This window comes from Caenorhabditis briggsae (genome assembly GCF_000004555.2).
Source record: "Caenorhabditis briggsae complete genome, chrII, whole genome shotgun sequence".
NCBI lineage: Eukaryota > Metazoa > Nematoda > Chromadorea > Rhabditida > Rhabditidae > Caenorhabditis > Caenorhabditis briggsae.
This window is the reverse complement of record NC_013486.2, coordinates 3672419-3697360: the sequence shown is the minus strand read 5'-3', so window position 1 is coordinate 3697360 and position 24942 is coordinate 3672419. Positions and strand designations below refer to the sequence as shown.

Sequence of the window (24942 nt, the reverse complement as noted above, 5' to 3'; positions counted from 1 at the left end):
TCAGGAGCTGAAAATTCAGAGGATTGATCCGAAAGTTTTGAAAACTTACTTTCGGAAATCGTCCCTCAAAATACGCAAGAAACTTGATGGGTTCTGGAGAGAAAACTTGATCGACTGGTGGCTGGCTTTCGTAGTAGTGCGCCTTCAAGTTCCGCATGAGCCTCACGGCCTCATAGACTCATTTCTAAAACTTCTGACTTGAAGTTTCAATTTTTGTATGGGGCTTCCCCAAAACTCCAAAGTTTACCACAATCCTTCAAAGAAAAATTCCGGAAAAATTGAGTTTTTCCAGTTTTATTAAAGCTTTCAAAATCCAAAATTTCAACATCCAAAATTAACCAATCAATTTTTGTTTTTGTATCATCTCATAATATTTTTCTTTTTGAGCCATCAGCTTCTTGTGGCTCCCAGATTCCAGAACCATTCCGTGATCAATGTACACGATGACATCCGAGTTTTGAATTGAGGACAACCGGTGAGCAATGGTTATACATGTGCGTCCCTGGCGAGCACGATCCAGAGCTTCTTGGACAGCCTGAAAAACAGACAATTAGAACATTACAGTTTTATAAAATTGATGATTCCTACCTTCTCCGCTTGGGAATCCAACGCCGACGTTGCCTCATCCAATAACAGAATCTTCGGGTTTCTAACTAATGCTCTGGCGATGGCGATCCTTTGTTTCTGTCCTCCTGACAACATTGATCCCTTTTCTCCAACCTCAGTATGGAGTCCAGCTGGGAGATTGGTCACAAAGTTTAGAGCATTAGCTAGTTCCAGAGCCTCCATGACCTTCTCGATAGGGATCTAAAATTGGTCAAAAGGTAATAAAAACAGGTGTTGTCACACTTACGTCATTCAATCCAAAACACACATTCTCTTTGATGGTTCCGCTAAAAAGTGTGGGTTCCTGTCCGACCAATGCCATTTGGGTTCTCAGGCAATAGAGTGATAGTGATCGGATATCCTGTCCATCAATCTCAATAGCACCTTCACATACGTCGTAAAACCTTTCTAGAATTGATATGCAGGTGCTCTTTCCTGCGCCAGATGGCCCAACTAAGGCTATTGTTTGTCCGCTACGTGCCGAGAAAGTGAGCTTCGTCAAAACTGGATGATCTGGTCGTCGAGAGTAAGTGAGTTTCACGGATTTCAAAGAGATGTTCCCTTGAATCTCTGGCTTCAATCCATCCATAATATCGCCAGTGGCTGGTTTGCGGTAGATGAGCTTGAAGATGAGGTCGGCTGCGCTTGTACCTTCGGAAAATTTTGGAATCAAGTTGATGAACGTCACGACTCCGTGAGCGCTCATATATAATGGTTGGATAGCTCTGGAAAGAAAGGAAAATAGGTTACGGGTCAGTAATGTTTTCTAGAGTAGTGCTAGAGTAGATCCCATTTCATTTTAAGTGAATTATTCGATTCGATTTTTAAAGCTACTTACCGATACGCATCGTCTCTGATAACCAGCCCATTTTTGACGAAAATGATTCCCGCAAAGTAGCATGCAAAAATTGAGAAGTAGCTATGCGATTTTCCAAAGCCATCATTTATGGCCTTATAGAAAATGCTCTCCAATCCGATTGCTGCTTCGGCGGCCTGAGCTTCCTTGTAACTGTCCAACAATCTCTGGGAGCATGTCAGAAGTTGGATGGTTCTCGAATTTTCTATCATTTCCGCAACAATCTGAATATAAAAAATATATCATCTTATGCAGCATTTACAGTACCTTCGGCGACTTCTCCTCTTTCTTCTTCCGCTTGTCAATCTCAGCAAGTTTCTTGGTTAGCAATCTGATAAGAAATCCGCTGACCATGATCACTCCTGCTCCCACTGCACCGACTTGCCAGCAGCATGAAATCGCCAAGCCCAGATTGAACATTATACTGAAGACGGTGGAAATCGCATTATAGACATTGGCATCCACCATTGGTTTGATGTCCTTGACGTATGTCGACAAAGCCTTTTCCATCTTCGCCGGTGTGTTCTCTGGGTCGTGGAAAAACTCTCCGTCTTGATTAAGCAGACTTTTCAAGCATTGAATCCGAAGTCTTCGAATTATGTTCTCGGATGTTTTGCTGGCTAAGTAGCTCTGAAACTCTCATGTAAATTTAAGATTTCACTTATTCTCTTACCACTAAAACATTTGTTATCATTTTGTAGAGCTGACGGGCTGGGAAAAGTAAAATGCTCTTCCAAAGTTCATCCTTCATCTCGGCTGGTGGTTTTTTGAAGGCGTCGTACACCCAATTGAGCAGAAGTGACCAGAAGAGTTGCTCGAGACTTCTCAGAATAGCAAAGATAGTGGCAAGCAACATGTAATTGTAGTTTCCAGAAGAGTTTCCGAAGACATCCAGCAGTCCGTAAGTCGTGGAGCTGTCTTTTTGAGTTGAGGTGATGTGAGGGAGAGATGCTTGTTGGTCGGATGTGGATGGAAGTTCGGAGTCGCCGTTTGAGTCTTGAATTGATCCTTGTAGAGAATGTTCATCTTCATTATCCACTTCAACCCGTTCCTGATCGTCGTCAAACTTCTGAGCATCGACCATCATTGCATACCGTAGTCGTAAAGAAATCAGTTCCTCATGGGTTCCATATTCCGCCACCTTCCCGTCTTCCACATACACAATTTTGTCTGCTCCACGAATTGTCGATAAGCGATGAGCAATCATTATTGTGGTTCTTCCTTTCCTTGCGTTGTTCAATGCATCCTGAACAAGATTCTCGCTGTGAGCATCCAGAGCAGAGGTGGCTTCATCCAGTAGTAGAATCTTGGGATTCCTTATCAAAGTTCTAGCAATGGCAACTCGTTGTTTCTGACCTCCCGAAAGTTGAATTCCACCATCTCCAATGATCGTATTATATCCTTCGGACAGTTTCATGAAGTCATGCGCATTTGCCATTTGGGCTGCTTGAATCATCTCTTCTTCCGTAGCCGTTGGATTTCCTTTCAAGAGATTCTCTCTAATTGTGTCCTTGAAAACAGTTGGCTCCTGTTGAACAACACCAACTTTTTTTCTCAGCCATCCAATGTTCAGAGATTTGATATCATGTCCATCGATAAAAATTTGTCCGTCTTCTTGCTCATAGAGTCTCGTCAAAAGCTTGAAAGCAGTTGATTTTCCACTTCCCGAGTGTCCGACAAGAGCCACAGAAGTTCCAGGTTCCACACACAAGTTGAATCCATCCAAGATCTTTGCATCCCTTCTAGTCGAGTAACGGAAATGGACATTTCTAAATTCGACTCTTCCAGAAACATTCAGTAGCTTTTGGCCTTCAGCTGACATGGCGTCGATTTTGGGGACCTGAGAATTTTTGAATTCATTGCAACTCTGAAACAACAAGACCTACCCTCTCAATGACTCGATAAATTTGCCTAGCCGCTACTCTTGCGTTCAAGACATCATTAAAAATCTGGGCGGAGGTACCGGCAATAGCAGAACTGGTGAGGCAAACGAATAAGACGGTGAAGATCATCCCCACTTCCAATATTTCCTTATTGCAATAAAGTGTGACACCAAAATTTATTGCAACACCAAAAATGGTGAGTAGCATCAAGTCACAATTACTCCATACCACATCGTCCCATAGGGCCTGTTTGATAGAGTACGTTGCAGATTTCTCGAAGGCGTTTCCGTATTTTTCAATGATTTCTTCCTGTCCGTTGAAGGCTTGAACAGTCCGAACACTGTTCAGAGCTTCGCTGACAACTTCTGCTGCCTTCTCGCTGATCTTTTCCTTTTTCTCTTCGTACGTTTTGTTTTTCTGGAAGCCTCATGGTTTTTTTTTTGAAAAGTTTAAAACAACCTACATTAGCCAAAATTGCTCTTGCACACATAATGATCGGAAGAGAGAGCATCGAAAGCAGTGCTAGTTTCCAAGACACGTGGAAGGAAACTCCGACGCCGGAAGCATAGACAGAGAAATTGTAAAACAACAAGCTGATTTGTGGAAGTTTGCTCTTGATTATACCCATGTTTCTAAAAATCTGTTGGTTTTTTTTCTCAATATATTCGAAATCTTACTCATTGAACTTTGTCTTCAACGTTCCTGCACTGTGTCTATCGTGCCATTCGGATTCTTGACGAAGAACGGACGTCGGGAAGAGATGCTCCAAGGATTGTGTCATTCGAAAAATTGCTGTCTGGATCAGATAAGACTGCAAGAAACTTTTTGATTAACAAAAATTTGGTTTCAGACTTACATGCAACGTCGTCAACCCAAAATTAAAGGCACCAGCGATGCCAAAAGCCAAACCATAGGGCATGGCATCTTCGTAGAACTCCAAATCGGTGGTGTTAGGATTCACAAACATAGTGGTGAGCTTTCCATTCAGGTAACCATATGAACAATGGAAGAATCCGGATACAGCGGCAAGGATAAACCCAGCAATGAGGCAAAAGAGTTGCATGGGTTTCATGTACCGGAACTAAAAAGAATCAATAGTAAATATAAAAATGGGTGAGGGACCAAACTAGTTCAAAAAATCCAATGGGCTCATCTTCAAGCGTCTCCTTATTCTGGAAACATCTAAAAGTGATGAAGTTCAGAATAACTTGAAACGTGGAGAGTTGGCAAGGGGTGGGTGAATCAGAATCAGAAGAGGTAGTCAGCAATTTGATGTCCTGGAAATTTTTTGATATTGGTTGATGTGATTTACAGATCCCCAACTTTGATCCAATTTACATCAACACTTGCAACAACTGTCAGAAAAATTTAAATTGAAAAATGGGTTTGATGGGGCGTTGCTCAAAAAATTTCTAACGATTTTTTGACCATTTTTTTCTGTCGCATTCAGGAAAAAACATAGTTCTAAGCAACAATAAACTTTTCAATAAGTCACTTACAGTATCCTTCTCCTTGGCTGTCTTTTTCAAATTCTTTAGTTCGATTCCGTCCTTTCCATCCTTCCCATCTCGAGGAATCCTTCGAGATGAACGTTTCATTTTCAGAAGCAGAAGATTTTCAGAAGTCAGAAGACAATTCAAGATTTTTCCTGAAAATCAGGGCTAACGATTATGTAATAAACTGTGTCGCTTTGTGTTCCTTATATAATAAAACTCTTGCAAAATTTATGCGACATAAAAAAACTGTGTAGGAGTGAGGAAAGCCCCCGCAACAAGCGACTAATTCATGGGAACCATCTCTATTGACAGGGAAATCATATGTACATTGTGTTAACATAAGAATAAGAAATGGTGATGAATAATAATAACTCGGTGAGAGATAAAGAGATTTAGAAACTCTGGTCCCAGAAAAAGTGAGTCATCAGAAATGATGACTTACCGTATTCGCTCTAATAGAAGACCACTCCCTACGTTCATTTTAACCTAAATTATCTCGTTTCCTTCAAAAGGAATAAACAATTTGTCAACTGATAAAATGTGAGTCATAATATCACCGACATTTTACCAGTTGACAGATTTTTAATATCTTTCACAGGAACTGAGATAATTGAGCTCAAAGTGCACATGCCGAAAACTTACTCTGATTCTGGAAATCTAGAATTCGACAATGACAATGTCCGCAAGATGAGGATCCACCTCATTTTTCAGATTTTTTCTTTATCTGGAACTTCCCATCGTCTTCAACCGTATCCATCTTAATACCATTTTTTAGATGACTTCGGTATCAGAAGACGTAAAATTCTGAAATGTTTGTTTGGCTTTTCAGGATAGTTAGAATTTTTAGGATTATTGAGATTTTTAGGATTTTGAAGAATTTTCAGGAAATTTTAGAATTGTTTGGATTTTCAGAAATTTCAGCATTTTGGTATATTCCGAACATTTGGGTCCTTTGGGATTTTTACGATAAGAATGTTACGATTTTTAGAATTTTCAGGATTCTTGGGATTTCTGCGATTTTTAAAGTTTTTCGAATTTTTATTGTGTTTTGAATTTTTGGGACTTTTTTCTGATTTTTACAACTTTTGAGACATTGAGACGCAAAATTTTCAGAAAATTTCCAGTGGAATTTGATTAATTTTCAGCACAATTTCCCCATCTCATTTTTTTGGATGCCTGAAAAATCTGTGTTTCTACAAAACAATTTTAAAAAGTTTCAAAAACCCTGGAAATCGTTTATTCAACAGACTCCGAAACATTATAACACAAAAAAGTTGGAACGGGAAATAGAAAAAAAAGAGAAACAAAAACACCCGAAGTTTCAAGAAGAAATTTTGAAGGGAAAACGGAGAAAAGAGAAAAAATAACACAACCAAATTATGAATTTCAGAAGAAGATACGGATTGTTTCGAAAGGAATAAATTATTATTACACAGGAATAAAGTGGTTTGGGGTAGTATGCATGTAAGGTTTCTAGGAGATGGAAATGCCAATTTTGGAAAAATCAAAAAGAAAATTAAATTAACGATTCTTCATCTCAATATACTGTTTCTTGGAAACTCGTCCGCAACAGCAACCGACTAGAAGAACGAATACAACAAATCCGGCAATATATCCAAGAATGGAGTTTCTCTCCGGATGCTCCATGACCAGCGTGGCGAAGGCGTGCCACGAATCTGGAAGAGCCATCTGGAATTCTGAGTGAGCCTTCATCCACAGCTTGTTTCGATCATTGAGTTTTGTCGAGCATTCTTTGGAGAGTTGTTGTTTGTCAGCAGAATCCATAAGGCACATGACGACTGAAATTTCAGATTGAAAAATTAAATTTTTTTGGATTCTAAGATTCTTATAATTCGAAGATTCCTAAGTTCCAAAACTCCAATGATTCAAAAATCGTGAGTTTATGAAGTTTATGACTCTAATAGAAGCTCACCTAAACCCTCAAGCTCAATTATCTCGATTCTTTCAAAAGATATCTAAAGTTTGTCAACTGATAAATGATTTATCATAATATCAAAGATCCTTTATCAGTTGACACAATTTCGATATCTCTCACGGGAATCGAGATAATTGAGCTCAAAATTAGAGAAAATACGGTAAACTCCCAGAGTGCTTTGAAAATTTTTACTGAGTTCAAGGATCCAAAACACTCACTTCTACTATGTCCTGGCGGCACATCTCTACAATTCCTCTGAATATCCATCGCACACGCTTCATGCAGCACTGGATCCAAATGAATATCCACCAACGACTCCTGAAGCCGCCTGGCCACTTGTCCGGCACACGAATTATCCTTGATCAGTCCCTTATTGAAATCCGCCTTCAAACACTCCATCACATTGTCGAAATGTCCTCCAGACTCCAAAATTTGTGCTGAGCAACGGGAGTTGATAGTTGACTTGCAAGCGTTGTAGAGTGGTGGATCGAGTTGTGGATCGAACTCTGCTTCAACGATAGCTCTGGAGACTTCTGCTGAGCAACGTGGAGAGAATTCAATGTGATTTTGGTCGGAGATAGATTGACGGAACTTCTCGCGAAGGCAAGCTACGACAACGCCATCGAGAACTGTCTGGGAGTATTGGGGCATATTGATCTTCTTCATGTCCTCAGGGCAGCTGGAAATTTCAAGATTATTGCTCATAACTATTTAAAACAAGAAACTCACTAAGTCTCAGCCTCCTTTCTACACGAAGTCAAAAGTTGTGGTCTCAACCTCACATCTCTCGCCGACTCTTGCATTCTCTCCTTCACCACCGCCTTGCATTCTCTTTGAAGTAATCTCACAATTTTCGTGTTCGTCAAACATTCCAGAACATTCTCCGAGTCACTGTTTCCACAGAATTTCGATATATCATATCTACACTTCTTCTGGAGCTCGTCATCCATCGAATTGTCAACAGCCTCGATTTTCTCTCTGTAGAAGATCATCGATTTGCAGTCTGGTCCAAGTTGTTCGAAATTCAAACGAAGACATTCCACGGTCTCTTCGAACGTCTCAGCCTTGTTACAGTTGAAGATTTGGATTTCGCGAGCACACTTTTGGGATAGTTTCGGGTCCGCATCAGCCATGTGTTCCTTATCATCGAACTGAAAATTTGGATATGGGTTAGTAAGGACGATATGAATATATTGGATCTATGCGCGCGCCATGAAAATAGTTTCATCCGGAAATTTTTGAGCATGCTAAAAAATCCATAGTTTCCAAGACGATTTACTGCTTTCATGGCGCCCGTTCTAAGCCCCCAAACATGCAAAAAACGTGTTTAACACACAGGGTTGGTCGTCAAAAAAGTTAGCACAGGGTAGTAGGGGAAAATGAAGGGGGCAAAAAACAGAACAAAACCAAACGAAGGACGGAGTTACTGCTAGAAATGGATGCCAAAAGTGGTTTTGGAAATTTGGTTATTTTTTTTTCTAAAATTTGAAGTTTTGGAACATGGAAATTGTGAAGGTGACATTTCAGAACTGCGACATTTTAGAACTGCGATGTTTTAAAACTATGGCATTTCAAAACTACGAAATATTAAAACTGCGACACGTCAGAACTTTGAAATTTTAGAACTCTGACATTTTAAAACTGCGACATTTTAGAGCTATAACATTTCAGAAGTGTGACATTTCAGAACTGCGACATTTTAGAACTATGGCATTTTAGAACTATGACATTTTGGAACTATGTCATTGTCTAACAGTGACACTTTAGAACTGTGACGTAATAGAACTGTGACATTTTAGGACAAAGACAAGTGAGAACTGCGACATTGACGAGCTGTGACGTTTTAAAACTGCGTCACTTCAGAACTGCGACATTTTAGAACTGCATATGCCATATTAGAACTATGAAATATGGGAACTGTGAAATTTGAAAACTTGCGACACTTCAGAACTATGAAATATTAGAACTATGACATTGATAGACAATGTATCGAGTCATTTGGTTGGTCTTGTTGTTTTTATCTCAATTCCCGTCAAAGATATCAAGAATTTGTCAACTGACAAATTATTTGTCATAATATCACCAACATAATTGATCTCAAAGTTGATAGCCCTTTCATCACAGCTCAAAAACATCCAAAAGACACTAATCCAAATCCAAAAGACACTAATCTTTAAAGTTCTCTAAACTTTTCCAAAACCACTCTCTCATGCACAACAGCACCGGGACAGGAACAACAACCGAACAAAACTTACTTCTACCTGTTCTTGCTGAAGATAAGCCACTTTGAGTTGTTTCTTGCAATCGTCCGTCAAATCCTTGGCCGATCCGAGAACCTTGTGTTCGAATCGTACCTCTGACAAGCATCGAATGATCTCTCCCTTATCGTTGTTGTGATCTCTACAATTCTGTTCAATGTCAGCAGCGCACGCCTTCTGGAATTTATAGCTGAAATGGTAGTCGCGAAGAGAAATCAGCTCGAAATGGTTGACGTATGATCTACACTTTGTTGTCATCTCCTTTGCATCCTTGTTGTTCACAAGGCACTCTAGTACATCTCCATGATCAATATCTTCCAGAGCAAATTGAGCACAATGAGTCGAGATAACTGGTTTACAAGCCTTCGTCAACGCTCTATTCAATTTGGTGTCCTTTGCCTCCATCTCTGTGAATTTGGTGAGATGTTGGAAGCAAACTGGATACTTTCTCTTGAATTGATCCGATTCGAAATTCTGCTGAAGACACATCATCTCCTCAGAAGGCTTCACGTTGTGGGAACAGAATTCTGAGAGTGCCTCACGACATCCATCCTCGATTTCTGGGATCAAGTTAACACGGACCGCGCGGACGTGAAGAAGTTGACGGACTTGGGTTCCACAGGCTTGAGAGAGTGGTCTAACCTCATCGTAGGCAGTTCTGTAGAGGCAGGCAAGAACTTGTGGTCCTGGATCGACAGCCTTATCAGTGTTATGTTGTTGATGCCAGTTATCCAAAGCAGAACATCTCTCTACTGCTTCCTTGTGACAAGCTTCATAGAGTTGTGGGTCCAAGGTCCAGTCTCTCGCCATGAAATATTGAACTTCAAGAAGACGCTTCTCACATTCTGGAACCATATCCGGGCTATCCACATTTTTCATTAAACAAGTCAATGTTGCAGTCTCAGAGACTGCATCCTGGGCACATGGTCCATCAATAAGTGCTCTACAGGATCCGTAGAGAACCTTGTCAACTTTGTAGTTTCTTCCAATATCCGCAACTTTGACAACTTGTTGAACAGCTTGAAGACATTGTGCTCCAAGTTTCTGCGTTTCATTTCTAGACTCAGCATGCTCCATCAAACAATGAAGAGTTCTTCCCTCGGCTTCAATATCTCCAGTTGGACTACACCACTTGTCAATCTCCTGAGCACAATTGAGCACCAATTCTGGAGCCATTCGGAAGTGTTGCATCATCATTTGTCTATGTGTGATCATCTCATGAGAGCACTCTTTGGATGGGGGGAGTTCCTTGTGTTCTGGTTGGTTGGCTCCATTCTCCAAGCAGAGAAGAATCCAAGCGAGGTGGAAATGAGCGGCGGCCTCAATCTGATTCTGTGGTTCACACTTGTATCTCGTCAATTCTGGCTGGCAAGCCTTGGTGAGTGGATGCGCCATACGGTAGTCTCGTCCCATGAGGTATGCTCTCTCGGCGAGAAGATTTCCGCACTGAAAAAAATTGAATTTAAATCAGCCTACGCCCGCTGTATAAACAACAAACCTCCGTATCCATAAATTTGTCGTTTCTATTCATCATAAGACACTCGAACACTTTTCCTTGTCCCGATGGCACATCCTTACAGTATCTCTCTCGATCCAACCGACACGCGAAGAACAACGGGCGGTCCAGATGGAAATCGTCAGCTTGCATTTCAGCCAGTCTCAACACTTCATGCTTACACTCGTCACCAAGAATCGCCAACGCATCTGCTTGGGTCTTTGCATTCTTGACAACTTTATCCAGAATACACTCGAGAGCCATTCCTTGGGTGTGCGCTACGCGGACTCCTTTATGAGCTGGGTCGGGTGTGAGAACGTTGCATTTGAATTGGTCAAGTACTGCTCGGCACTTGGTGACGAATGGACCAACGAGACGGAAGTCGGAGAAGGCGAGACGTTCGGTGCGGGCTGGAAAATTGGATTGGATTATGACATTTTTTCCATAAAGGGCCCTCTAACTTTCAACTTTGAGCCAACTTTTCTCGATCCCTGTCAAAGATATAAAAAAGTTGTCAACTGATAAGTTTTTCATCATAATCTCATCAACATTTTATCTGTTGACATAATCTTTATAATTTGCATAGGAACCAGGAAAAATTAGCCCAAACCTGACAGTGGTCCCTTCTATTACAGATTTTACGATATGTTCAAGGGATACATCTTCAGGAATGGAATTTCGAAATTTCAATAAATATAGATTTTCGAAACGAAACATTGACTGGAACTAAATTTTGAAGTTGACCCAAAGTGAAATTTGGATAGGAACGATTCGGAAGCAATCAAACCAAGTTTTGGAAAATTCACAAATTTTGGAAAAAAAAATTAAATATATATTAAATATACAGAATATTCCAAAATCTCTTTCGCACATTTCTGATTTTTAGAATATCCCAAAGAATTTCAAAAGTACCATTCTACCGTCAAACCAGTAATGAAATGTCTTGAATTAGACTGTCTCAAGTATGTTTGAACTATCCCAAACTGTCAAGTTTGAGCCAATTTATCTATGCTCCTATTCAAGGTATCACAAATCTGTCAACTGATAAAGGGTTTACAATGTTATGATAGCCAATTCATCAGTTGACAACGTGTTGATATCTTTGGCAAGAACCGAGATAATTGAGCTCAAACATGACAGTGTCGGGCCCTTTACATGTTTTACTGTAAAAAAACTCACCCAAGAAAGCATGACACTTGCTAGTCTCTGTCACATTCTTCGTGAATTCGATCAAACAACTCAACGCGTATCCAGGTTGTGTTTGTGATGTACATGTTTGCATCGCAACATTGGATTTAAGTTCTTCCTCACAATACTGTTTGGCAGCTGTCACAAAACGCTCGTCTTGCGTGATTTTTACCTGGAAAGTTTGAGAAATTTTTATTTTGTTTTGGAATCTCAACAGTTCGAATTTGATCTTTAAAAAATTACCTTAAAATCCCAAACAAGTTGTTCACACTGTTCGGATAGTGTGGCTGTTTCGGAAAGTCCAGCATCCTGAAGGCATTCCAGGATGGACATGTCGCTCGAAAGATCTACATCGGGCTGAAAAAAAATTCACTTTGAGGTGATTTTTCAAAACTTTCAGAGTATGAATCAATCCTAAAATCATAATTTTGTAACAATTTTTTTTATTGGAAAATCTGAAAAATGAAAATCTAGCTTGAGAATTGTGAACTTTGGATGCCTGAAAAATATCATAGATTTTGTTGGATTGATATGAAAATTTACAAGTCTACTAAACAAATTAGGGCTTTAATTTTGTAGTTGACAACTTTTTCGTAATTTTTTTTGGTTTTTGAGATGTGCGTCTTCAAAAAACCGCCTCCTTCTCTTTTGCACTGTAGTGGCTTCCATCTTTAAAGGCGCATGCCTCCAAAACCAAAAAAGATCCAAGAAAATTGTCAACTACAAAAATGAAGCTCATATTTTTTTTTAGTAAATCTGTAAATTTTCAGACTCATCCCAGAAGATTTACTATGTTTTTTAAAGACATCTAAAATTGACGATTTTACACCAAAGTAGGATATGGTGCATCTACTAATCAATTAACTTTTTAAAAAAACTCACTCTACTACAATGTTTATGAATATCTGCTTTACATGCGTCGAAACTCGACAACTTCTTTTCCGGATCATTTTGTTGTGCTGCTGAAATTGTCTTACTTCAATTTTTTTAATGATCTACCTGATCCACACACCTGTTCCCAGCCAACAAAAAGTTGCCAATATCAGTGGATACCTCCACAACATGATCCAGGTTCAGGACCCTGCAAAAAACCATCGATTTTCTTAGAATAGTTCCACGTGTGCATCGAGTGACGTCACCGTCAAGGACTTTTAAGGATTAAGAGGGACCAGAGACACAAAGAAAATAGTTGAAAAAAAGTTTTGCCAAAAATCTGAGTCAACGCACACAAACTGTCGGTGGTGCAAACTGAGAAAAATTTCGGTAGGATGAGAGAAATCGAAAAAAAGAAAAGGCCAAAACGGATCCAGGAAAACAAACAGAGACACACCAATTCGTTGGAACCTAGGGGGGACATGTTGCGGACCTTGGTGTGTATGCACACAATGCGCAGAACCACACGCGCAAACATTTCCCTGGGAAATGAGTGCCACGTCACCCATAAAGTTTGCGGGAAGAGAGGAAGGGGAGGGTTGAAGTGGGGGTTTTGAAGTGTGAAATTGGGGTTAGAATCAGTTTTCGGAAGTGGGAAAAAGAAAAATGTGAAAAAATAATGACCTTGTTCATAAATATGATTTGATCTATTTCAAAAATTGGCGGGCCTAATTTTTGAAAGTAGATCATATTCTAAATTTACATAAAATGTTGTAAGTTTTGCGAAAATTTGAATTCTGGAGTTTTTATCTCAAATTGTAAACTTTCTAGATATTTTTCTAGAATTCTGAAAGTTCAAGTTCAACCTAAAAGTTTGTTTTCGAAAATATTTTTTTGAAAAAGTCTTTTGTTTACAAAATGAAGTTTTTATGTGAATTTGAATTTTTTGTCAGGATCTTTGCTCTTTCTGTACTTTGGCTTTTAATATTTTTTTTAAAATCATGAAATACTTTTTAAATGTTGAAGCATTCAGAAATCTGAAATAAAATGTCTGGAAAATCCTCTTGAATTTAGAATTAAGTTGAAATTTGGATTGACTGCTAAGCTCATTTTTCTCAACAAGGGCTTATCTATTCTTTAATTCTATCCAGAATCCTGATTTTTTGATTTTTTTACAGAAATCGAGATAAATAGGTTCAACGTTTAAAGTTGAAGGGGCCTTCTATTACAGGTTTTGCGGGGTATCTAACCTACAAAAATTTTAATAATTTTTTTGGAAAAAAATATAATTTAGAATCCCAAAGATTTGAAAATTAAAACATTCTAATGATCATCTTGATAATTGAAAATAGGATATTACTTCTTCAAGAAAAGTAAAACAAAAATGGTCAAAACAGATTTTGTCCGTATTGTTGACTGGTTTCTAAAAACTACTTCCACGTGGAAGGGGTCGAAAACAAACGACTCAATCGGAAAGAGAGAAACAGAAGAAGAAGAACAATATTATTGAGGATGGATAGATAAAATATGTGTTACCGAAGAGAACAAGACGATCGGCAAACTAGGCATAAACAGTCGCAAAAATAGAGAGGAAGAAAAGAAGGATAGGTGGTCAAGAACGGGATGAAAAAGAGACTTGTTTCGTCAAAACGAAAAGAAGACGTTGAAAATGAAAAATCGGTGAGTGAATCTTTCTTTTCTCTCGACGAATAGGCATTGCCTATTCGTCGTATAGTTGGATGTCGAATGACGAATTAATCGGAAAATGGAAGTTTCGGGAGAAAAAAACGAAGAGAACGTTTGCAAACGGTTGTCAGGTGTCACCATGGTGAACCGAGCACTTTTGAATTTTTCATTTTTTGAGAGGTTTGAATATTTTGAAAAACGGATTTTTCCTCCAGGATTTTGGCTAGGTTCAATGAACAATTTCACACGACAGAAATCGGTATATTTGATAAGAACTTGAAATTACAAGTTTCAGAGATTCAGAATTTCCAAATTTGAGCATTTTGAAACATCAAAATATCAAAATACAAGATGTTTTAGAATTCTTGAAAAATCACAAGTTTAGGATTTTAAATACAGTACCGTCCAATAAAATATGTTGTCTTTTGTCATGTTTTCGATCACTTGGAAAATTTTGAATGGTGAAATACGGGCCTAGATTGAAAAGTTTACATTCAACGAATTTTTTAAAAAAAATTTTAGTTTTTCAGCTATTTTCCCATTTCTGAATGACACCTGACCTGTTTTTCATGTTTTCAGAAAATTTCTCGTTTCTTTACAAAAATTAGACAAAAAGTGGTGTCTTTCAGAAATCGGAAAGTTTTTTGAAAATTTTCACATTTGGTACTTTGTTAGATAAACAGATATTCAGAATTTTATATACAGGGGAGGAGAGAAATTGAACAGTGAGGAGCGGAGCGACAAACCATTAAAAATAGACTGAAACCGTACTTGTAAAATTCCAGGCCGGCCCGCCAAGGAGAAATTTTCAAGGCCCGGACCCGGCCCGGTAGGCCCGGTATCCAAAATCCTGTATTTCTGAGCCAAATTTTGATCTCTTCATATAATTTTTAACAATTTTTTTTTGTTTTTTGGATTGTTTGTCTGTTTGATCAAAACAGATCGAAAAAACTCGAAAAAAAAATTTTTTTGGTAGAAAAAAAAATCACATACGGGAAATTTTAAAAACTTGTGAAATGACGGGCCCGCCGGGCCGGGCCTCCGAAATTTGAAAAAAAGCCCGGCCCGTCACAAGTATGATTAAAACGGGCCGCTTCAAACAGCCAGCTGTTTGAAGCGACGGTGGCGCGGACAACCATAATTTCTCAACTTTGGCCAAATATATCTCGGTTCCTGCAAGAGTTATTCAGAAATTTCAAAGACGAAAATGTTTGTCTTGATATTAGAAACATTTCATCAGTTGACAATGTTTCAATATCTCAAACAGGAAACGAGATATTTAGGTTCAAAGGAACGATCTTTTTAAGGAGTTTCACAGATTTCACAAGTAAAAATTTCAGTTTATTTAAACGTGATGAAAAAAAATTATAAAAGAATCCTGCTTGGCAAAAAATGCTTCGAAAGAAATTTGAAATTCTAGACAAAAACGACTACTCGAATTGGTAACCCTGGAACCGGGGAACGTGATCCGGGTGACCCTGACCGGGTGACCTGGATCCCGGTGACCTGTATCCGGGTGACCTGGATTCGGGTGACCTGCATCCGGATGACCCTGACCGGGTGACCTGGTTCCGGGTGACCTGGATCCGGGTCCCTGGGTCCCGGGGTCCCTGAGTAAGCCTGAGTCTCTGGGTCCCGGGGTCCTGGGGGTTCAAGCTGGGCTGGAGGATTCTACGAGATTCCACAATGACAGAACTGCTATTGCTCTAGAGCCAGGAGTAATATGAAGATCCAAGAGATACAAGATCCTTTGGAGCGTTTTTCTTGATGGTTCAAAAATAATAAAGCAGTATGTGGAAAAACTGAAAATATCGAACGTTTTAAGTCAAGCCGAAAGATTGTAGCCGCCGATAGGCGGCGCAAATTGACTGGTCTTACAAAAATTGAAACTATTTGACAAATATGAGCAAACTGAGAAAAAATCTCTGAAGGTTAGAGGACCTAAAATTTTTTATCGAAATTCCCCTTCGTGAAGTTGAAAAGTTGCACTTATGGGGGCGAGTATTGAAGGTGCGGCGCCGCTTTGAAGAATGTATACCGTAACTCCAAAAAATCTTCCTTGTTTTGATAATGTTCCCTATTTGCAGTTTGAATTTTAGAATACTGATTCTTCACATGCTATCCAGACCTTTTTGATTTCTTATTTTAGTCATCCCCAAATTCTATTTTGGCATTTTTTTTTCATTAAAAATTTATTCCCATCTTTGATTGTTCCCTGCCATTTGCTCTCCTCAAGTCTATAGAGCGGAAACATAAAAATTGATCCCTTGATTTCAGAATTTGAAATTTCAATTCATTATATTTAAACTACATCAGAAGACGTCATATGGTCATGGAGTTTCTCCCCCCTCCGCATCGGAAGTACTAGAAATTTCTAAATCTCCGGAAATGTCCCAAGATGAGCGCATCCCCCTCAAAATGGGTGTGAAAGTTCAGAAGAAAAGGTGCAGAATCACAACACAAATTAGTAATGCATGAAGAACTGGAACGTCCCCTTATTTGGAAATAACTTTTGTTCTTATTTTCTTTTTTTGTGTTTCAGTTGTGTGGGTTGAGAAGGATAGACACATTTTGAGTCACGATGCGGTGACTATGGCTCCGATGGGTAATCATTTCCGTTTCGGAGTCATCACGTGGAAAGGTTATTTTTGCGGTTGGATGACAACGTAATGAGGTGGGCGTAGGATTACTGTAACTCAGACTCCGCTGGGTAATAGTTTACAATTATGATTGATTCGTTGTCTAGGGTCCTTCAAGGCTCTCCGCTAGGATCCGGTGACTTCCGAAAAGAATTCTATTTTAAATTTTGGATGAAAAAACGCAAACCAGCAGGAAACGAGTATCGGAACTATGGTAGTTGGGTTACTGTAGCTTGTAGATACGACAACTGGGTTACTGTAGCTTGTACCAACCTGGGTCAATTACTTATTTGGTGAAAAATGGTAAACTTGGAAGTCCTGAAAAAAATTCCAGAGTTTTCATATTGCCAAAGATAGCTCAGATCATCACAAACCTGAAGATGACACCTTTTCCGTTTTTATAAGGTGTGTGGTTTTTAATTTTAAAAGTGCTGAAAATAAGCACAAAAAGGAGAGCTGTACTAATTTTGAGCTGCTATCTCGTTTTGTTGAATTTGTACAAAAGAGCTGTCAATCACAAAACTGAAGGTCTAATTTTGTTAGGTAGACTCAGAAAATTTCAGAAGAATTGGGAAATTCTGCACAACTTTTTCGGGGGTTCAAATTTTATTCATTTTCTCTGGAAACTCAAAATATACTGTAGTGCCCCTACTGTAGCCGTGGAGACTTATCAAATTTATTTTTTTAATATTTTGCTTTGGAATTGATTGGCATCATATTCGTCACAAAAATCCAGGTTATCCGGATAAATTTGGAAATTTTGAATCTCCAAAAAAATGAAAAAGTGGAGATTACCGAAAACATCCGACTACCTATGGATGAGTTAAATTCAAAATCCTACGGCTGATCTGAAGCTCTCATCATGTGTCCCAAAAAAAAACAAGTAAAACTTTGAGGAAGATAAAAATTTAAGAACATTTTTAGAAACATTTTTATGAGTCATCTAGTTTGACCTAGTATGTACTAATTATTGGTTTTTATTTCATACTATGGCGCTGACAGGTCCTGAATTTTCCTTTTTTCTAGTTCTGAGAATAGCGTCATTTGGAACACAAAATAAAATGATTGAAGCAAGAAGAAACTCAAGAAATCAGAATCCAGAATCTGCTAGTTTTTCTCAAATTTGCTTAAACATCCCTGCAGAACTACCGAGACCGAATTTCTGGTTTTCAAATATTCATTTTTTACCCAATTTCCATTTTTCATTTTCCCATTTCAAATCTCCAAGCAGTACAAAAACAAGTGGTATCATTTATTGTCATCATCATCGAAATTGGCTATGCGACACACAAAAAAAGGAGGAGAAGAGGATAAATTGGGAGGGGCGGGGTTTGTGGGGGGGGGGGTGCGGGGAGAAATCAAGTGGAATTGGCTTGTGAACGGTTTTTTTTTCAGAATGAAGAGAAGAGATGAAGCTAAACTGTGTGAAAAGAGGATGTTCTTTTTTTGCAAATAAATAAATGAAGAGTCCAATTGAAGTGCTTGTTTTTAAAAATTAATTATTATTACGCGACACTGGATCCTTTCGCCAGACGACGGTACGAGTTGATGTCGTGCGTGATGATGCAGTTGACTGGCGAGAAGAAGCAGTTACGCGAACCGGCCAGAGCCCGGAGTTGACCCGACTTCTTCATGGTTGGTAGCTGCTCGACGTAGTAGTAGTCCGGGTTGATGTACATGCTGGAAATTGGAGAATTTGTTTTGTATGAGCCCTTCCAAGGGTGTTGGGCTATACAACATTGCTTTACGATCTAATCTAGGTGTAAGTAGACCTTGAAATCTTAGGTGAGACGCAACCAAGAACATAGGCGTCCCTAGAATAGAGAGGGGACCTGGGTCCTTGGAGGACCTGTTCAAAAAAATAAGGGCCTTGGGTTGTGGACCCAACAATAGACTCATGTATTTATAATGCCAGAGTATCTTCTAAAGTTGCAAATCAAAATAAACTAGATGGTTTTTGTGACAGCTCCGGATCAAAGTTGAGATACTGCTTGCGTCATTGGACCAGCCAAAAAGTGATGTTACTTTGATAACCAAAAAATGCATGGACCAAAGACAAGGGTCAAAAATAGGAGAGTTCTGAGAGGTCAAAAATAGGAGAGTTAGGTGTTCTAGTTCAAGATTCTCAAGTCAAGACTCAAGTCAGGACCTAGATTCTTAGGTCAGGGTCTAGCTTCTTCAGTCAGGACCTAGATTGTTCAGTCGGGACCTACATTTTTAAGTCTGAACCTAGACTCTCGAGTCAGGAGCTGGATTCTTAAATCAGGACCTAGATACGTCAGCCAGGACCTAGATTCTTCAGTCAGGACTAATTTAACAATTCCTGGACCGTATTCTTCCAAAAATTTCAAAACTCACGCGTTGGAAAGTGCCATGCAGGCGACAAGCATAACGAAGAGCATCGAGGTGCAACTCATTTTGGGATGACGTGTGGTGGGGGACACAAGTTGTGTGGGATTACCTGAAAATTGGTTAATGATTGGAGGTCTTAATGGGACATGTCTGAGAAAAAAAAACGGAATAAAAAAGAAAGAGAAAGTTGGCTCCGCCCCTTTTACTTTTCGGTTCATGGGACTCAAAGTATGTATCATGAGTTTTTCGGTTGATTAATGATAAAATTTCAAATTTCAAAAATCAAAACCTTAGTAGCATGACACCGCTTGGCACACAATGGATTTCAAATTCAGAAGACCTGACGACGTCAGGACGCCATCTCGGCAGAAAAAGAGGGGCTCTTCACATTTCGCATGCACATAATAAAAAATATATGGAGAAACATCGGAAGAGGCAACATTGTAATTATAATCAGGATGTATAAGGTTCCAGAAAAAAAGTTTGCTATACGACAGAGAGGGAAAAACTAATGAAAAAATTTGCTATCAATATTGGAACCCTAAATAAATTTTTTATTTATCAAAATAAAATGAACCCCAGAGTTCTCTCTTTATTTGCTCACAAGAATGCTATAGAATGAGCTCAGGTGGAGGCGTCAACTCGCCTTTTCTCAAGCGCCGCCCACTTCCCAGCTTTTCTCAGTTAGGCTCCGCCTATTTTCGGGGAATAATAGAGATGAAGAGAGTATACTCGATCTTTGACATTAGATAGAGAAAGATAACACACTACTTTTTGTTGGGAAATGACGTTTAGAAGTGATGACTCGAAAGTTTCGAGTGGGAGAGCAGAGATAATTGGTCTGGAAATGGAAACTATAATGAAAAAAAGTAAACTGGAGAACTAGGGAAATAATATAAAGGAACAGCAGACCACAATTCTAGACTTTCAGGGATCCAGAAATGAATCTTTCCGTAATGCCTGTAATTGAACGGTCTCTACCCTTGCAAGTTTAAGCTTAATTATCTCAATTACCATGCAAGATATCAAAATATGTCGACTGATAAAATGCTTGTGATATTATGATAAAGATTTTGTCAATTGACAACTTTTTTCATATATTTCACAGAAAAGGAGTTATGTGCGCTTAAAGTTGACGGTTTAAATTCTTTTATAGTGTTACCGGTAATCTGAATTTAGTTTACTATTTCGAAAAATTGAATTTCTCGAGAGTTTAGAAGTTGAGCTAATTTAGCTAACAAGTGAGTCTAGGTCATGGATTTAAGCAAAAATTCGGGTAAGTAAGAAAGGTAATTATATTTCTCTGAAAGCTCCTGAGAATGGTCTAGTAAGAGCACTAAGGTTTTTTTTCAGTTATTCTTCAAAACACTCTAATGTTTTGACGAAAAATGAGAATTCAAGGTAATTTGGTTTTCGGAAAAGTTCTCACAAGTCCAATTATTTATTGAAATCCCGCTCTAACGCTAACTTCAAAATTTCAAAATTTCAAAAATCGAACCGTTGACAGGGCTCGAGTTTCTTTTGAAGATCAACTTTTCTGTATTGTTAGTCTTAAAGTTCTGATTTTCTGGAATCCGATGAATTTTCATCTAAAATAACTTCCGAATTTGGTAAAATTCCCGTCAAAACTGAATTTTTGCCTACCGTTAAAATAGGTGAAAACGGATAGCAATTTTTTTCCCGAATTTTTTTTGAAAAAGAAATTATCGTAAAAACTCTAACAGAATGGCCCCAACACTGCCTAGTTGGAGTTATCTCGGTTCCTGTGGGAAAGGCATCAAAAAGTATTCAACTGATAAAATGTTGGTGATATTATGACAAGCAATTTATTAGTTGACAACTTTTTAATATCTTTGACTGGTACTGATAGTGAGATAAATTGGCAAAAAGGGGCCCTTCTATTAGAGGCTTTACGGTAGCTTCCCAGAAAGGTTCCATTCTCTCCAGATTTCAAAATTTCAAACTAAAATTTTGTTTGGTGTTAGATCTCAAGAAAACCCACAACTGCAAAATGTTCTTCATGAAAAACAAGCAAAACAAAATAAGTGTTCTTTGTAATCTCTGTAATTGTTCGTTCTTCCAGGAGAACTCCCACTCGCTAATTTTGTCAAATCTGATTTGTTTGATGACGTCCCCCACTTCTAGTTGCTTTTCCCAAAATGGCATGACATTTTCTAATAACGTTTAAAAAATAGACCTATGGCGACACAAAAAAAAATCAGAAATTCTTGCAGGTGCTAATGGTGGAGGTGTAGTACTAATTGAGCTCAGTTCCGTGATCAAAACATAGAGATTTGATTTTTTAAGAAATTGTGTGATTTGTTTCGTTCGATTCTCCCGAAATATAATCAGCCATAGATTTTCAGATTGTGACGCTTTCAGAAATTTCGGGTATGTGTAGCTTTAGATCCGGGATCAAAAATGGGGTTTATAGTTTTGGGGGGTTAGGAAGATTTGCATAGTTTGAGCGATGTTCTTAAAATAATAAAGCTTCTGAAAGTGACGATCGGAAATTTTGAATTTTCAGTACATGATCCAATTTCGGCTTTCATCGTGATTTTTTGAATGGAAGCTGAAAATTTCACTCCTGAAGTCATGAACTTTGGGAGGAAGTTTTTGAACGATTCTGAGGATTCATCTGAAATTTTTTTTGGGTTCCATTTTTTTCAGAGCCAAAAATTCAAGTGTTCAAAAAAACCACTCGATCAATTGTGTCTTGTTTTTCTTTTATTTTGGTCTCACTATTTTCAACTTCTCCATTCAAAAAACGTGTCATTTAGAAAAAAAAACTTTTTGCTAAAACACTCATTCATCGAATGGCTTGGTCTATTCTCCACATGTGACAAAATAATCCGTTCCGGGTATTTTTTGTTCTCCAGAGCATTCTATTCTTCGCTCAATATACATTAAACACGCTAGCTAGATTTATCATGTTTTTTGGGATTAAACTATGAAGATTACTCACTTTATTGCATACCTAAACGTCAGGGGTTATCTCTTTTCTTTTTTTTTTTTTAATGATAAGAATAGAGGATGATTAAGAGCTGATTAACGAATACTAATAGGGGTCGAAAATGATTAATGTTGACAAAAAATGGATACATATGATGACCGCAAAATGAGTAAGAGATGGGGACAAAAAGAAGGAGAAGAATAAGGGAATAAGGATGGATGTACTTGGATGTCTAGGGGATTGGATCTTTGGGGGTAGAGGATAAATAAAAAATATGCTTTTGTTAGTATAGGGCTCTCAAAGTTAAAGGTGAGAGGACAGGAAAACAATAATTTTGCGGGATTGAACTGGTGAACCCAACGGCGAGGGTGCCGGGCTGCTACCAGCTGAGTTACCGTAGCCACGCGCTGGGTGAGCATTGAACACTGTAGACCTAGCGTCAAAATGCATACCGTAACAACAGAAATACACCAATTTTTTCAGATAAAACTATAATTATCTAGTCTAGCATTTTTTTAAAGTTTAAAGCTCTTCAGCTGAACTGTCTGATATTTCATTCTTGGCGGAATTCAGAAATCGAAATTTAAGATTCTAATTTTATCGACTTTTTGTAGAAATTCTGAAGTTTTGGGTTCACTGAAACCCAAACTTTTTAAATTCGAAAATTGTGAAATCTGGCTTCATTTTGGTCCAAAAACCAACTGTTTAACTCATCTAGAAGCCGAGAAGCGATTCGAACATTCGAAGGTTAGGGACGCAGCGTGTCTCGTCGTCTGCGTCTCTCACCTCTAACAGTTCAAATGGTTGTATCGTGGTTCCTATAAGGGCTAGAAACTTGGTTTTTTTGGTGTTTGCATATTTTTGAATTTCTTCTAGTTAATTATATAATTGTTATCAAAATCGAGTCATAAGTTTTGGCTACATCTTGAACCTCTACACGTTTTTTGAACCGCTACACATCCTAGATTTTGAACCCAAAACCAAAAAATCCGAGAAAATCTTCGGATCACAGTGTACACGACATTTTTCTCAAATACTATAGTAAGGCGATTTTCAGTGGTTTGCCATTTCCAAATATGCTCCAAATATGTATTCTAAAGAGACCGTAGAAATCAAGATTGACGGTTTTTAGACAACAGAAATCTCTGAAAAAGAAGAATTTTCAAGTGACCTAGAATTTCAAACTTTTGGGTTTCTAGACCACGATAAGGAGCAGAATGACTTACTGGCTCCTGAATATTAGTTCCAAGTTTTTGTTGGAATAAAATGATGGCATTTTTGGGATTTGGAGGTTAAGAAGATTCCTTCAGATTTTCAAATTTTTTGGATCATAAACTACGAAAAAATTGGAACGGAAAACATGAAAAGTTGTCTGGAGGTTTTTTTTTCAGATTATGAAAATTTTGGATTATCATCTTGGGGACACAAACTAGAACCTTTTTTCTGATTGTTTTGTTCTGGTCCACTTTCCGAAATCTTCGAAAAGTATGATTTCATAACGCATTCATCTGGAAAACATTGCTGTTTGGACTTCTAGGTTCTGGAGATTTTTTGCAAAGAAGATTTCCGGTATGCACATTTTGAACTAAAGGAGCATAAGGTGGTTTTTGACATGAACTTTTCTTTTTTTTTTGTTTGGGTCTTTTGTGGAAGCTGGAAACAAAAAAACTACCAGGAAGGTGGAAGGTGGTACCATGGTACCGCAACGCAAAATAATTTTAGGGCTTCTAACTTTGAGTCAATTTATCTTGGTTCCAGTAAAAGTTATCAAAAAGTTATTAACTGATAAAATGTTTAATATTAGAAACGTTTTATCAGTTGACACATTTTTGGTATCTTTCATAGGAGCCAAGATAATTGAGCTCAAAGTTGGCAGTGTGTGGGCTCGTCCATCGCAGATCGTACGGTAATTTTTTTGAAAAAAAAATCTTCAAAAAGGGAAGTCCCATTCTCTAATATCAAATCATTCCCAAGTAACTTCTGAGATCATTCAGTTACTTTTTTCCCTACATGTGACTTTTTTTTCAATCCCTACATTTTTCATTATCTACTCCGGTATATAGCAAGGCTTCAAAAAGCCAGAAAATAACAAACAAAAAAGTTTTCCTATTATTGTGCATCTCTGTGCATATTTTTCATCATTTTGAATTAAAGAGAAGACTTATGAGCAATGACTCCTATGACTATTCAATCATCATTATCTTTTCGAGCGCGTCTTTTTGTCTTCTGGATAAGGAACAAAAATTGAATAGGGAAGAAGCAAAAAAAGGTTGGGAAGGAAGGAAAATAAGGAACCAATAATCAAATAGGAGAGGATTTTTTAAAAATCAGTGAATTGGAAATTTGAGAAAAAAAATTTGGTTGGAAAGTGCAAAATACTTTTTCGGTGGTCAGAAAATCAAATAGATGGAAATTGTGTTATCTAGAAGTGCAAAATTCTACTTTTTTAAAAATTATTTTTTAAACCGTATGCACGGTCAACTGATATGTGCACTTTGAGCTCAATTATCTCAATTTTTGTAAAAGATATCAAAAATATATCAACTGATAAAACTCTAGTGACATTATGATAAGTAATTTATCAGTTGTCAAGTTTTTTCTATCTTTCACAGGAATCAAGATAATTGTGCCCGTAATTTAAAAACTGTGAAATAAAATTTGGAATTAGTCGGATATTCAAATTTTTGGGATTTTATAATTTCTGGAACCAATTTTTGTGGT

The 24942-nt window shown here is 38.1% G+C and overlaps 3 protein-coding genes across 3 annotated transcripts; all 3 read right to left on the bottom strand.

Annotated features, from left to right (window-relative positions):
• Window positions 1-334: 334 nt before the first annotated feature.
• On the bottom strand, window positions 335-4943 carry CBG25498 (the record flags this gene model as incomplete). The annotated part of the gene is given in 12 exon segments (XM_045241914.1): window positions 335-535; window positions 589-807; window positions 854-1331; window positions 1445-1686; window positions 1730-2092; window positions 2136-3329; window positions 3349-3762; window positions 3809-3977; window positions 4023-4156; window positions 4202-4426; window positions 4473-4622; window positions 4845-4943. The coding sequence occupies 12 exon segments, from the start codon at window positions 4941-4943 to the stop codon at window positions 335-337; spliced, it is 3888 nt and encodes a 1295-aa protein (XP_045097941.1).
• Window positions 4944-6362: 1419 nt separating this feature from the next.
• Window positions 6363-12782, bottom strand: CBG00683 (the record flags this gene model as incomplete). Its single annotated transcript, XM_045241913.1, has 9 exons — window positions 6363-6704; window positions 6955-7456; window positions 7507-7928; window positions 9033-10481; window positions 10534-10940; window positions 11710-11890; window positions 11962-12075; window positions 12601-12680; window positions 12731-12782. The coding sequence occupies 9 exons, from the start codon at window positions 12780-12782 to the stop codon at window positions 6363-6365; spliced, it is 3549 nt and encodes a 1182-aa protein (XP_045091601.1).
• A 5639-nt stretch (window positions 12783-18421) lies between these two features.
• CBG00684 lies at window positions 18422-18595 on the bottom strand (the record flags this gene model as incomplete). The annotated part of the gene is made up of 1 exon (XM_002630215.2): window positions 18422-18595. One exon carries the CDS (start codon window positions 18593-18595, stop codon window positions 18422-18424), a length of 174 nt encoding a protein of 57 aa, XP_002630261.2.
• Window positions 18596-24942: the final 6347 nt, after the last annotated feature.